Here is a 10,746-nt window from a genome sequence, read left to right on the forward strand (position 1 = left end):
GGTCAGTGTGTGCAGAAGGTGGCATTAATATTTTTGAAGGAATTTATTTTTATTTGGATTGTCTGTCCAAGACACCCAATGCCTCATTTTTGGGATACTGAGCAACCTTTATTCTTACTGGATTCATCTAGAATTGTGATAAAGCTCAGAATAAGTAAAAATCACGGTTCGAGTGCTCACACTCAAAGAAAAGGCAGATAACATCCAGAGCTCAGCACTGAAAACAGTTCAGCTTCTGCTGGCAACTATGTGCTTGCTGTGTTAAGACACTCCACGCTGTGCAAAAGCAGCATAACTGCATTAATGCACCACTGAGCCTAAGGTAATACAGTTTTTGCCTCTTAGCTAACTGCAGTGGCATGTCTCCCAGGTTAGTCCTGGTTTGTGTCTGCACTGCCCGGAGCATGAGTAGAGAATTTATGTCTGCCTATCAGAATACTAGATAGATATATTATCATGTCAGGGAGAAATTCCTACTGACAACAGCAAACTTTACTGGTATGTTCCAATCAGAAAGCAGTTTGACAAGCAAAATTTGTGGAAGCCAAGTTTTGTATCAATTTGCATTTCTTGTCAACATCCCATGTTGATATTTTTGGTATGATTAGCAGTAAAAGCTATGTTGCAACATTGCCCCCAATGGGACATAAGCCTCTCTCATATCAAGTTATCTGTTTTCATGGAACTTTCAGGACATTCTCTGAGCAGCACGTACCCTGTGCCTGGTTGCAGCTGGCTAGTGGATTCAATTGTGGAAGGAAACAAGACACAATATCAAAGGATGCAACTACAATTGCTCACGTATTAAGCATGATTGTGAAATTGTGGTCAAGAAAGCCATGTTTCCTTAGGAAACTAGGTTTAACAGGAGTTGTTACTCTATACAAACTCATCTTTGGGATAATATGGTCAGAGACAGCTCACTCTACCTGCTAATAGAACATTGTTAAAAAACAAAAATAAGACAGAGAAACAATATTTAAGCTGTGACACTTATATCCATATGAGTTGTACACCAAATTGTTTTTCCACTTTTTCAATGAACAAGTCCTCTAACATGTTTCAGCAATATTTTCTGTTTTTTCAGCACATATCTATACTCTTTAATGTAACTAAATTTATGGTCCAGATCCAACTGATAACCTGTTTAGCAAACCAGAACCATTTTAGACACAGAATAATATTTTATAAAATATGTACTCAATAGGTAAATTCAGTCAAAACCAAATATTAAACACGTTTCAGTATTATGCTTATGCCACTAAGGCTCATTATAAAATGCACAATGGAAAAAAAGAAAACACACTGATTTTCCAATGATCTTGACATTTTTTCTTTCTCTGCTTAGGAGTTTGATGATATTCATGTCACAATTTTGCATAAAGAAGAAGATACTGGGCTTGGATTCAGCCTGGCAGGAGGCACTGATCTAGAAAACAAAGTGATAACAGTAAGTAGCATCTTTCTTAAAATATACTCCAAAAACAACTACTCCATCTAAAAATATAAACTTACTGTTTTTCCACTACAGATGTTGGCTTTTTGGCATAATCAAAGTAAGCAGCTGTACCAATAGGGTCAGAAGAATCATGGTTTTAGCGGGTGAAAACATGATGCTTCTTGCACAGAGCTGCCCTCTCCAGGTGACTGGTAGTGGTGTCCTGGTTCCTAAGGCACCAGAGTCCCCAACAGCTCTGAAAGCCAAGGCAGAACACCACAGCCCTCAGCAAGAACCAACCAGTACTTTATTCACATGCTTATAGAAGAGCATGCAGGGTGGCCAGGAGGAATGAGGTGAGCATGTAGACACGTAACGGGTCTGGAATCTGGAGACTGGCTTCACGCCTTTTCCTCCTCCAACTAGCAAAGCAACAAGAGGGTCAGGAAGCAGCATAGGCGAGGTACATAGCATGGGCAGCAAGGCTTTGGCCCTCTGACACTGAGGCTAAAGAGACTGCCCAGCTGCTTGAGGAGGGCGTAGCTCAGGAGAACTTCTCTGTACACATTTTTTCAGCCCTCAGTCCTGAAATGTGCTAAAAGCAACTTGGTTCGTGGTAAAGAACGGAAAATGCACATGGTAAAAAGTATTAGCTGAGTGATTTAGTGATTTCTCCTTTTTTCCCCCTCTTTTCTTGTGTGCGTGTGTGGTGCCTGGTCTCCTCAATAGGTTCACAAAGTGTTTCCCAATGGACTTGCATCTCAGGAAGGAACTATTCAGAAAGGAGATGAAGTACTATCCATTAATGGAAAGTCTCTGAAAGGTGCAACTCACAATGATGCCTCAGCAATCATGCGACAGGCGAGACAACCCAGACAAGCTGTTGTTGTCACTAGAAAAGCTAAAGATGGAGAAAAAAATCTTAATGTTTCAATCAACTCTAGTACATCTTCAGTAGCAAGTGATGCTTCACAAGTGTCTGGTGAGTAAGTTCAGTGGCATTACCTTGCAGCCCCCAACTGCTAAGAGTTTAATCATCACCTGAAATCCTGGGTGTTCATAAAGCAGCTCACAGCATTGTATAAATCTGAGAAACATGATTAAAGACAGCATGGTTAATAAAACATTCATAAAGCAGACATTTGGAATAGCTTTGTTGGAAAGGGAAAGAATTAAGAGATTTCTAAAATAAAGGAACCTTTTGAAAAAAACCCATGTGATCCTCTGTATGAATTTCTGTAGATATACAAAGATTATTATTGTAGTAACACATCTAACTGAAGGTATAATGACAACTTGGTGAACAGTGATTCTTTATTCCATACTATTAGATTCTAGTTTACAAGACTTTTTCTCTGTGAAAGAGAATTTCAGTTTGAACAAACAATGTGCTATTGTTTGCTATAGCAGATGGCTACATCTGAAACACAGCAAGGTCAGATTTTTTTGCAGAACCTTTCACATTCTTAAGATATTTTTGTGAGGGTTTTTTTTTTTTTTTTAGGCATAGTCTGGAGATCTGTAGCATTATTTACATACTGCAAATAAACATTAGCAGCTTTGTAGTTGACAACAATTTCGTAACTAACATCAAGACAAATACATTTATCTTAAATTTTGTTCATTGAACACATTTTTCTAATTCTAGTAAATTCCACCAGCTTTTTATATTTCCATTCTGCCATGAATTCAAACATAACTTTCTCTTCCCAGCTTCCCAGAAGGCCTTACAATGACAAAATGAGGAATTGAAAGTGAAAAGTTTTCTCTTTCATTTGGCAGTTTATGATGCCTTTGCAAACCAAACACAAGTTCATTTTTTGTAACAGATGTTTTAGCTTTTCAGAGTGTGTTGCCCATCTGCTAACTTTCCATTTGTTTCCAGCAACTGAAGATACAATCTGCACTGTAACTCTAGAAAAAACACCTGCTGGTTTAGGATTCAGTCTGGAAGGAGGGAAGGGATCTATTCATGGAGACAAACCCATCACCATCAACAGGATATTTAAAGGTAAACACACTTAAATGCATACACAGCAGGTTCTTAGATGATGCAAAGTTGTGCATTTCATAACTGATTGCTGATCTATACCTGTGCAAATGGTATTTTTTGTAAGTGCAGCATTGTCCTGTGCAGTGCCAGTAATTTGTTGCCTGCTGAGACCAGGTGGTTTATACCAAACATGCTGGTGATCCTTAAGTGAAAGATCTGTTGAAGACTCCTCTGCACAAAGAAATAAAGGAAATTCATTTTCTTTCTCCAGGGACTGCATTAGAACAAAGCAGCCCTGTTCAGCCTGGTGATGAGCTATTACAAGTGCACACAGCTGCCCTGCAAGGACTCACTCGTTTTGAAGCATGGAATATAATCAAGGCATTACCTGATGGGCCCATCACAGCTATCATCAAGAAGAAGAATCCAAGCTCTGTTACCACCAAGTCATCTGAAACTTTGTAAGAGGAGGAATTAGACTACTGCCAATATTACAAACAAAAAAAGATTTCATTACTTGCAGCCATTTGGCTAGCACAGCAAGATACTCTGAAAGCACAGATGAAAAGTACACACAATCGTACTGCCAGTTACAGAGCAAGACGTCTGGGATAAAATAAGATGTGCACAGAATGTGCATGGTTCTTATTTCAACGTTCAGAAACAGATGTTCCAAAGTGCAGAAATATAAAACAATGACTATTAAAAATATACTGATTGTAATAAAATATGTGACAGCTATAGTACTCTCCTATTTTAAGCCATTAACTTAAACACCAGAACCACATTCTGTGCTAAGTTTTCAGTCCTACTCTACAAGTCTTGCTCCCTGCCTTACCTTCCCACGAGGAAGAAATACATCTGCAAGCCTAAATGCTACAGCAAAAGAAAAGCCTCAGAGAATGTGTAAAGGGCAGAGAAAGGTGGATGCAACTTTGGGTGTATAAATGACAATGTTCCCTGAAAAACTCCAGCTTTTCTATTCAAACCACAGAAGAGCCAGAACAGTCAAAAGCTGTCTAGGGTAACTTTCTACTAGCAGCTGGCAGAACCACCTCAACTCCAGCAGGCAAACACAATGCATGCAGGGGGGAAAGAAGTGTCTCGCAGTATTGGAAGGGTGAGGCAGAATGCTGAAGGTAATATAGCAGAGGTTTTTCTAACCTTCTTCTGGTCTCAGAGGACTAGAGCAGGAGAATAACAAGGCCATTTAGAACCAACACTTACCTTATGTGAGAGGGAAACTTTTTGTACATATTTTAATGGGTACCTACCTGAAACTCTCAGAAATTTTTGGTTTTTTATTTTTTTATTAAATCTCTCATATTTAACTGAATCTGCATTATTAGCTTGGGCTTAACAAAGTCTAAGTAAATGCCTGGTGTATATAAAAGATTTTAAGATTTTTCAACCACTTGCCCATACCACCAATATAGGAAAAACATGAATGATTTCTGTACGGAAAAGTAGGCTTGAACTCTTTAGCACTGTTAAAACTATTTCCTGTAAAAGAGAGATCACACTTATTGGACAGCTTCATAACTTGAACAGAGACTGGACTAGCTACAGCCATGGCACAGAATGCCTTAATTACCTCAATGCCATCTGCTGAAGGTGTCCTCACCTGAAACAGCTACTTGAGTTCATCAATTTAAGAACTGACATAGAACCACCAAGACAAGTTTGCTCTTGTTTTTTTCCAGAGGTGCTCTTACTTCACTTCCAAAGTTTTTGCATGTGTCTGCATTTCCCGTCATCTGCCAAGATCAAAAGAAGTCAAAATATACTGTGTGACAGGCAGCATGTCTCACTGGGGGGTCCTGCAAGATCTTACAAGATGATCTTTGCCAAGACATTTCCATCTCCAGTTTGTCAGGGCAGAAGTTCTGAATGTCAAGGACTCTTAATCCCTTCTGGATAGAACATGTTGAGACTTCAGGAAAGGGATCCTTCAGTTATTCCAAGGAAGAGCTGCACCTACCACCTTTATTGCTCAGAACAATAAAAAAAAAATTATGAAATACATAATAAACGGCTAATAAAAAGCCCTGTTGTCTGCAAAAGGTTTACTTGCAGGAATAACAAGCAGTGACCTGAGCTCTGCACCTTGAACTTTTTGCTAATTGAATTAATCATAATCCTGCAAAGACTTGCTGAGATATTGAACTTCATGCCTAATAACTTTAGCACATTTAGACAAATATGTATGAGCCTCTGTAATTTCAGGGCCCAAATCTCTCCTCGGTGAATTTGTTACTCTTTTTAAGCACAGAAAGCTGCAATCTAAATTGGAAATAAGGACCAACCCAGGGCAAAGAAGTTGGGTGAGTGCTCTCCGCAAAACACTCTTGTCCCCAGTTACTGGGGAAGGTAAACCAGAGTGAAGTCTTTTTCCTCTCTTGTTGCCTTGAATTCAGAGACTGAAAGTCCAAGTGGCTCTTATCTTTACTTCCTGGCAAAGCAGGTGCATGAGGAACCATTTTAAAGGATGATCAAGGAAAAACAGCAAGATGTAGCAGAAAAGTATTTATTTAATCAGATTCATAAAAGTTTTTACATCTTTGTACAAAAAACCGACACGATTAAAAACTGATTACTTGAAAAATCTATTCCCTAGGGTGAGATTTACAGTAGGAAACTTTGTGTGCAAGTCCATGCCCTATACTAAATATAAAAAAAATACAGGGACCGAAAACAGAGGATATTAATCTTGTCAAATAATTGAGTTACAGCATTAAAATCACAACCTTCATTTAGGTTCCTGATTTAGCAATTAATTTTCTTTTTTAATTATATGTAATCCATAGTAATGTCTGACATTTCTGCAGTAACCAGCACCACAAGTATTTTCTAAAACTGGACACATCAGTGCACACAAGATCAGAACCTGATTTCCCAGGATAGTGTGATGAGGCAAACCAATCTCAGAGAAAAAGTAATGTCCTTATGGCCTGTGAAGTCAAGACTAAGCTACAGAAAATATTATTTACCGGTTAAAACCTCTCACCACAAGAGAGCAAAAAAGGTCCAAGTGCAGTTAAAAATGGTCATTTCAAGTGCAGTTTAAAAAATGGCAGGTAAGGTGCTCAATCCTCTATTTATTGCCGCCATGTCAGTGCAGTTTGTTTCATGACATTGTGGAAATCACCGATTTTTTGGTACAGAGGGGAGAAAAGTAGTGTGTCTGTTTGCCAACCCACAGACCTATGAATTGATTTGCACTGCTAGACCTTGATTTAGGAAAAAAAGCGCTTAAGGCGTCTTTGCCATTAGTACCGATGTCCGCTGGAACAAACAAGTGCAATCCTCCACACAATCCAATTTGTTCTGGCTTGGATGTGCTGAAGCATCTTAGCACCTCTATGAGTGCTGGAACTCTATGAGTTCTTTCCTTTTGGAGAAGGAACATTATTCCATGGGAGTTTATGAGGAGCTTCAGAGACAAAACAGGGCTGACCTGCACCTGGCTCATGCTGTAGTGCTAAGTGGATTTTAGCAATGCTCCTCCTCACAGACACTGGCAAAGTGTGGCCAAGAACAGATCTAGCATGCTCATCTTCCCCTCGCAGGCAGCCGCCAGCGCTGCCTCCAGGATTCTTCCATCCTCTGGTGTGATATTTTTCCAATTATGAAAATTAAGGATATCATATTAGAAAAGAATTAATTGCTTTGCATAGAGATAGGTAAAAAAACGCTGTTCTAAAAATTTACTTTACTCAATCCATTGTTCCCCTTCCACAAGTATCTTTGCTGGCAGTAAAGTCCTCTAAGGCCAACTTCCTCCTTCTGCCCTCAAGCTGTCAAGTTCTTCCCTACCCTCAGCTAGTGACATCAGCAATTAGTCTTGTCACACTTTAAATTCCTTAACAACTTTGGTCAGGTTGCTGTACAATCCAGCTATGCTAGATGGAAAGAAGGAATCCACCACCTTCTGGGGAAGATAGCCACCAAGATCAGTCTGAAAGAAACTGATGAGATGAGTCTTGTCTGGCTCCCTGCAAAGACAATGCAAGTGATTTTATAGCCAGAGGTTTAAAAGCATTAAGAAGTTCACAATGTCTCTAATATGTATTGTCTGATGATAGATACTTCTCAGTACTATTTTAAGAAAAAAAAAAAAAAACAAAAACCAGACATTAATTCCAAATTTCAGTGAATGTGGTTATCCCCACAAGTAAAATTACAGTTAAACTAGGACCTAATTAGGTACACGATTCTGTTGATGAATTATGGCAATGTAATAAACAAAGGGATACTCATTTACCAAAAAATTAAGACCATATTTGTATGTTCTGCTGATTCTCTGCTTAAGAGGCCAGCAAAAATCCTACCATGATGATAGTTCCTGTAACATTAAAGACTTCCCTCTAGGAAATGAAGAGAGACTAATTCATTGGACAAAAAAGAAAACAAAAAAGGCACTCAGTCCTAATGATTACCAGACAAAGCAAGACAGAAACATGCTACTGCCAAGAGGCTGCAGATACCTGCGGCCACACACATAAACACATCTATAAGAAAGGCTTTAGAATACATAACATTCAGATACATTGCTTCTTACCCTGGAATAGGTATACAGAAACAGCCACAGGGATAATTCAAACCTCTCACGAAATTTGGTTGAGGAGGACACCGTGGGTGTTCCACATTGGTGGCTGTAAAAAAAAAAGCATTCAAGAAAAATTCATGTTCACAGGAGATGGGAAATAGTCCTTGGTACTCAAAGCACCAGCTGAGAAAACATTTAAGAACAATGGCAGTGCAACTTTTTCAGTAGTAGCCTGTGCCATACAAGTGGTCAGAAAAAACCATTAAAAGGAACCACTCTGGCCATGGAATGGAGAAATCAAAGTAGTGTTAAATTTAGAAGCAATTGTTACTGAGCTCTGAACTAAGCATCCAGACACTGAGGGAGTTTCACTGAACCCATGTTGTGTGAGGGCATTGCTTTTCTTGAGAGGTCATACAAGTTACTTCCAACAAATCCATAGCACAGAGGTATATGCCACTTGAGTGCTGAGAAGCTGCACTCTAGCAAATGTATAAATTCTGTCAAGGCAGTCCTGAAGAGGGTGGGAAAATGGGACAGCTGAACAGCAGGGCAATAAAAGCACTGACTTGTATCAGGTAAACAACAGGATGAAAGTGACAAAAACATAGAAACATTCTTCTGCAGGCAGGGCGTCTCCTTAAAAATCAGCACTATTTGGCTTCATAAGAACATTTATTTGCACATAGAGGACTGGTACATTTATTGAACAGGTTCACCAAAATCTCAAAGCATTGCAGAAAATGTTAAAACAGGATTTAGTCTAAACAGGACTCCTTTTAGAAAGCTCTGTAAGTTCTTAAAAGAACAACAAAAGCACACACAAAAAAAACCCTCAGAACTTAATAGTAAACGAAAGAGTTATTCAATCTTGACGGCATAGCAAGGGAAGAAACCACAGGCCAACTGTATCATTATCTGAACGTTAACATGATTTAAATACTCAGAGAACAACAATTTTATCTTCTGATCACGAGCAGATCAAAAACTACTAAACAGCATATTACTTATCTTTTAAATATTTATTTATTTCTGGTAGCTGCTGATTATCTCTTAAGATAAAACAAACACATTGGGAACACAGGCATCTTACCAGCAGATAGCACTGTCCCATCTTCATATTCCTTCAGTAGTACCACATCCACAAATTCTCTTGGTGAAATAAGCTTCATGAAAACTGAGGGAGTTGTGGTTCTGCACACAGCGACAGTCTGGAAATCACACAACAGAGTTCTATCAGTTGATGCTTTCAAAAGCACAGCATAAAAATCCCTGTACTTTCTGGTACTCTTTCAGTTACACTTTATAAACTGTACCAAGGAGTCCTATTACACCCTTTGTTGAACAAAATGCAAATCAGCATAATCAAAAGGCATGACAGTGTGTTGATGAAGGATTGTTTAATGGAGAAAAACAATGTGACAATGCGTTGCTCCCAGGTTGTTTAAGGACAGATACCACAAACCATGCTGAAAAGCAAATCTGGCACATCTATGCTCATGGGACAGTTAAAATGCTTCTCCTTTGCAGTAAGCTTATCAAGATTACTTCTTTGTATCATATCACGTGGGATACAACTTGATAACCAGATTTGTTACACTGCAAACCTTAACACTACCACCCCCTTCTGTTGAGGCTCTGTGGCGACAGGCTCCCCAAAACCAGAGGTTTCTACCACACTGGTAAGTGCTGGCAAGTCTGATAAAGTCTATGAATTTCAAGTGGCAGGTGACAGCATTCCCAAAATCTAAGTTTATAGTTAGTACTAAATGCCTGTAAGGTTCCCCCAAGAAAATGAATCTTCCCAGGACTTCCACAAACCTTCCTGGGACTGGTTGTGTTTCCACCTGGCTGCCTCCGAGCACCTACATCCACTTCAGATTTGGGGATCTAAATCCAATGCCCTTTTAAGGTTTTGATACATAAACAAAAAAAAAAAAAGGAATAAGATTGTGTAACCGCAGGAACAGAAACTACTGCTCATACAGAGCTCTTTTCATCTGTAGTGCTCGAAGTGCAGCAACTCCATTTTAATGACACTGAGGCAAAGTGCTGTCACTTTGCAAGGTCAGTCAGCCAGTTAAAGGCAGCATGACACGCACAGTGCAGAGCACCGCGTGCTGCCACGGCGAAAGACGGACCCAAATTAACGGCTGATGACAGGAATGTGGGACTGTTTAGCTAACTCTATGCATTCTCTAAACATCCTCTTCCCTCACAAATAGCTTGTTAAAAATAATCATGCTGAGCATGATTTCCAGCATTAACAACAACATAGTGCAGGCATCTTTAATGTTTTACACTTCCAGACTTCAAGGATGCAGTATTTAGCCAAGAACGTACTAGCAGTTCATTTCAGAAAGATAATCCAATTGTGAATTAAAGAAGAAAAACAATATGCCCAATCCCAGTATTGTCAGACTGATCCAGAAGAGAGGCTGTACAGCTTCTGGAGACCTTTTTACCCCCCTGCACATCGCACAGGCTGTTTCACGGGCAGTACAATGCGACTGCCCGTGCAGCCCTCAGTATTTCTGAACACAACGCTGCATTAATCCCACCAGAGCCGTTTTTAAGGAACTTACCTCGCTGATGGCTTCGACGATCTCAAAGTCCTTCACGTTTGGATCCCACTTCTTCCTGTGCTCGCCGGGCAGCGGCTTGATGCATTCCCAGACCTGCCGGAGGCTGGCCGGCCCCGGTACCTGCGGCGGGGCGAAACGAAACCAAAACCCGCTGCTGGCCCCCACCCGGCCCCGACACCCT

At 39.8% G+C, this 10,746-nt stretch overlaps 2 protein-coding genes across 2 annotated transcripts in view; one reads left to right on the forward strand and one right to left on the reverse strand.

Moving 5' to 3' along the window:
* Window positions 1-4,154, forward strand: part of IL16 (interleukin 16) — a gene marked incomplete at its 5' end in the record, with an annotated part of 20,015 nt that extends 15,861 nt beyond the window's left edge. Inside the window, 4 exons of the mRNA XM_010087740.1 lie at window positions 1,349-1,450; window positions 2,168-2,420; window positions 3,324-3,449; window positions 3,703-4,154. Coding sequence (XP_010086042.1) covers window positions 1,349-1,450; window positions 2,168-2,420; window positions 3,324-3,449; window positions 3,703-3,896 — 675 coding nt within the window. The remainder of the gene's footprint in view (window positions 1-1,348; window positions 1,451-2,167; window positions 2,421-3,323; window positions 3,450-3,702) is intronic.
* A 3,124-nt stretch (window positions 4,155-7,278) lies between these two features.
* Window positions 7,279-10,685, reverse strand: STARD5 (StAR-related lipid transfer (START) domain containing 5; the record flags this gene model as incomplete). Its single annotated transcript, XM_010087741.1, has 4 exons — window positions 7,279-7,426; window positions 7,993-8,086; window positions 9,074-9,191; window positions 10,566-10,685. Coding segments are annotated over 4 exons (480 nt in total), but the record flags the coding sequence as incomplete, so codon positions are not given.
* Window positions 10,686-10,746: the final 61 nt, after the last annotated feature.

This window comes from Pterocles gutturalis, unplaced genomic scaffold, assembly GCF_000699245.1.
Source record: "Pterocles gutturalis isolate BGI_N339 unplaced genomic scaffold, ASM69924v1 scaffold27421, whole genome shotgun sequence".
Lineage (NCBI taxonomy): Eukaryota > Metazoa > Chordata > Aves > Pterocliformes > Pteroclidae > Pterocles > Pterocles gutturalis.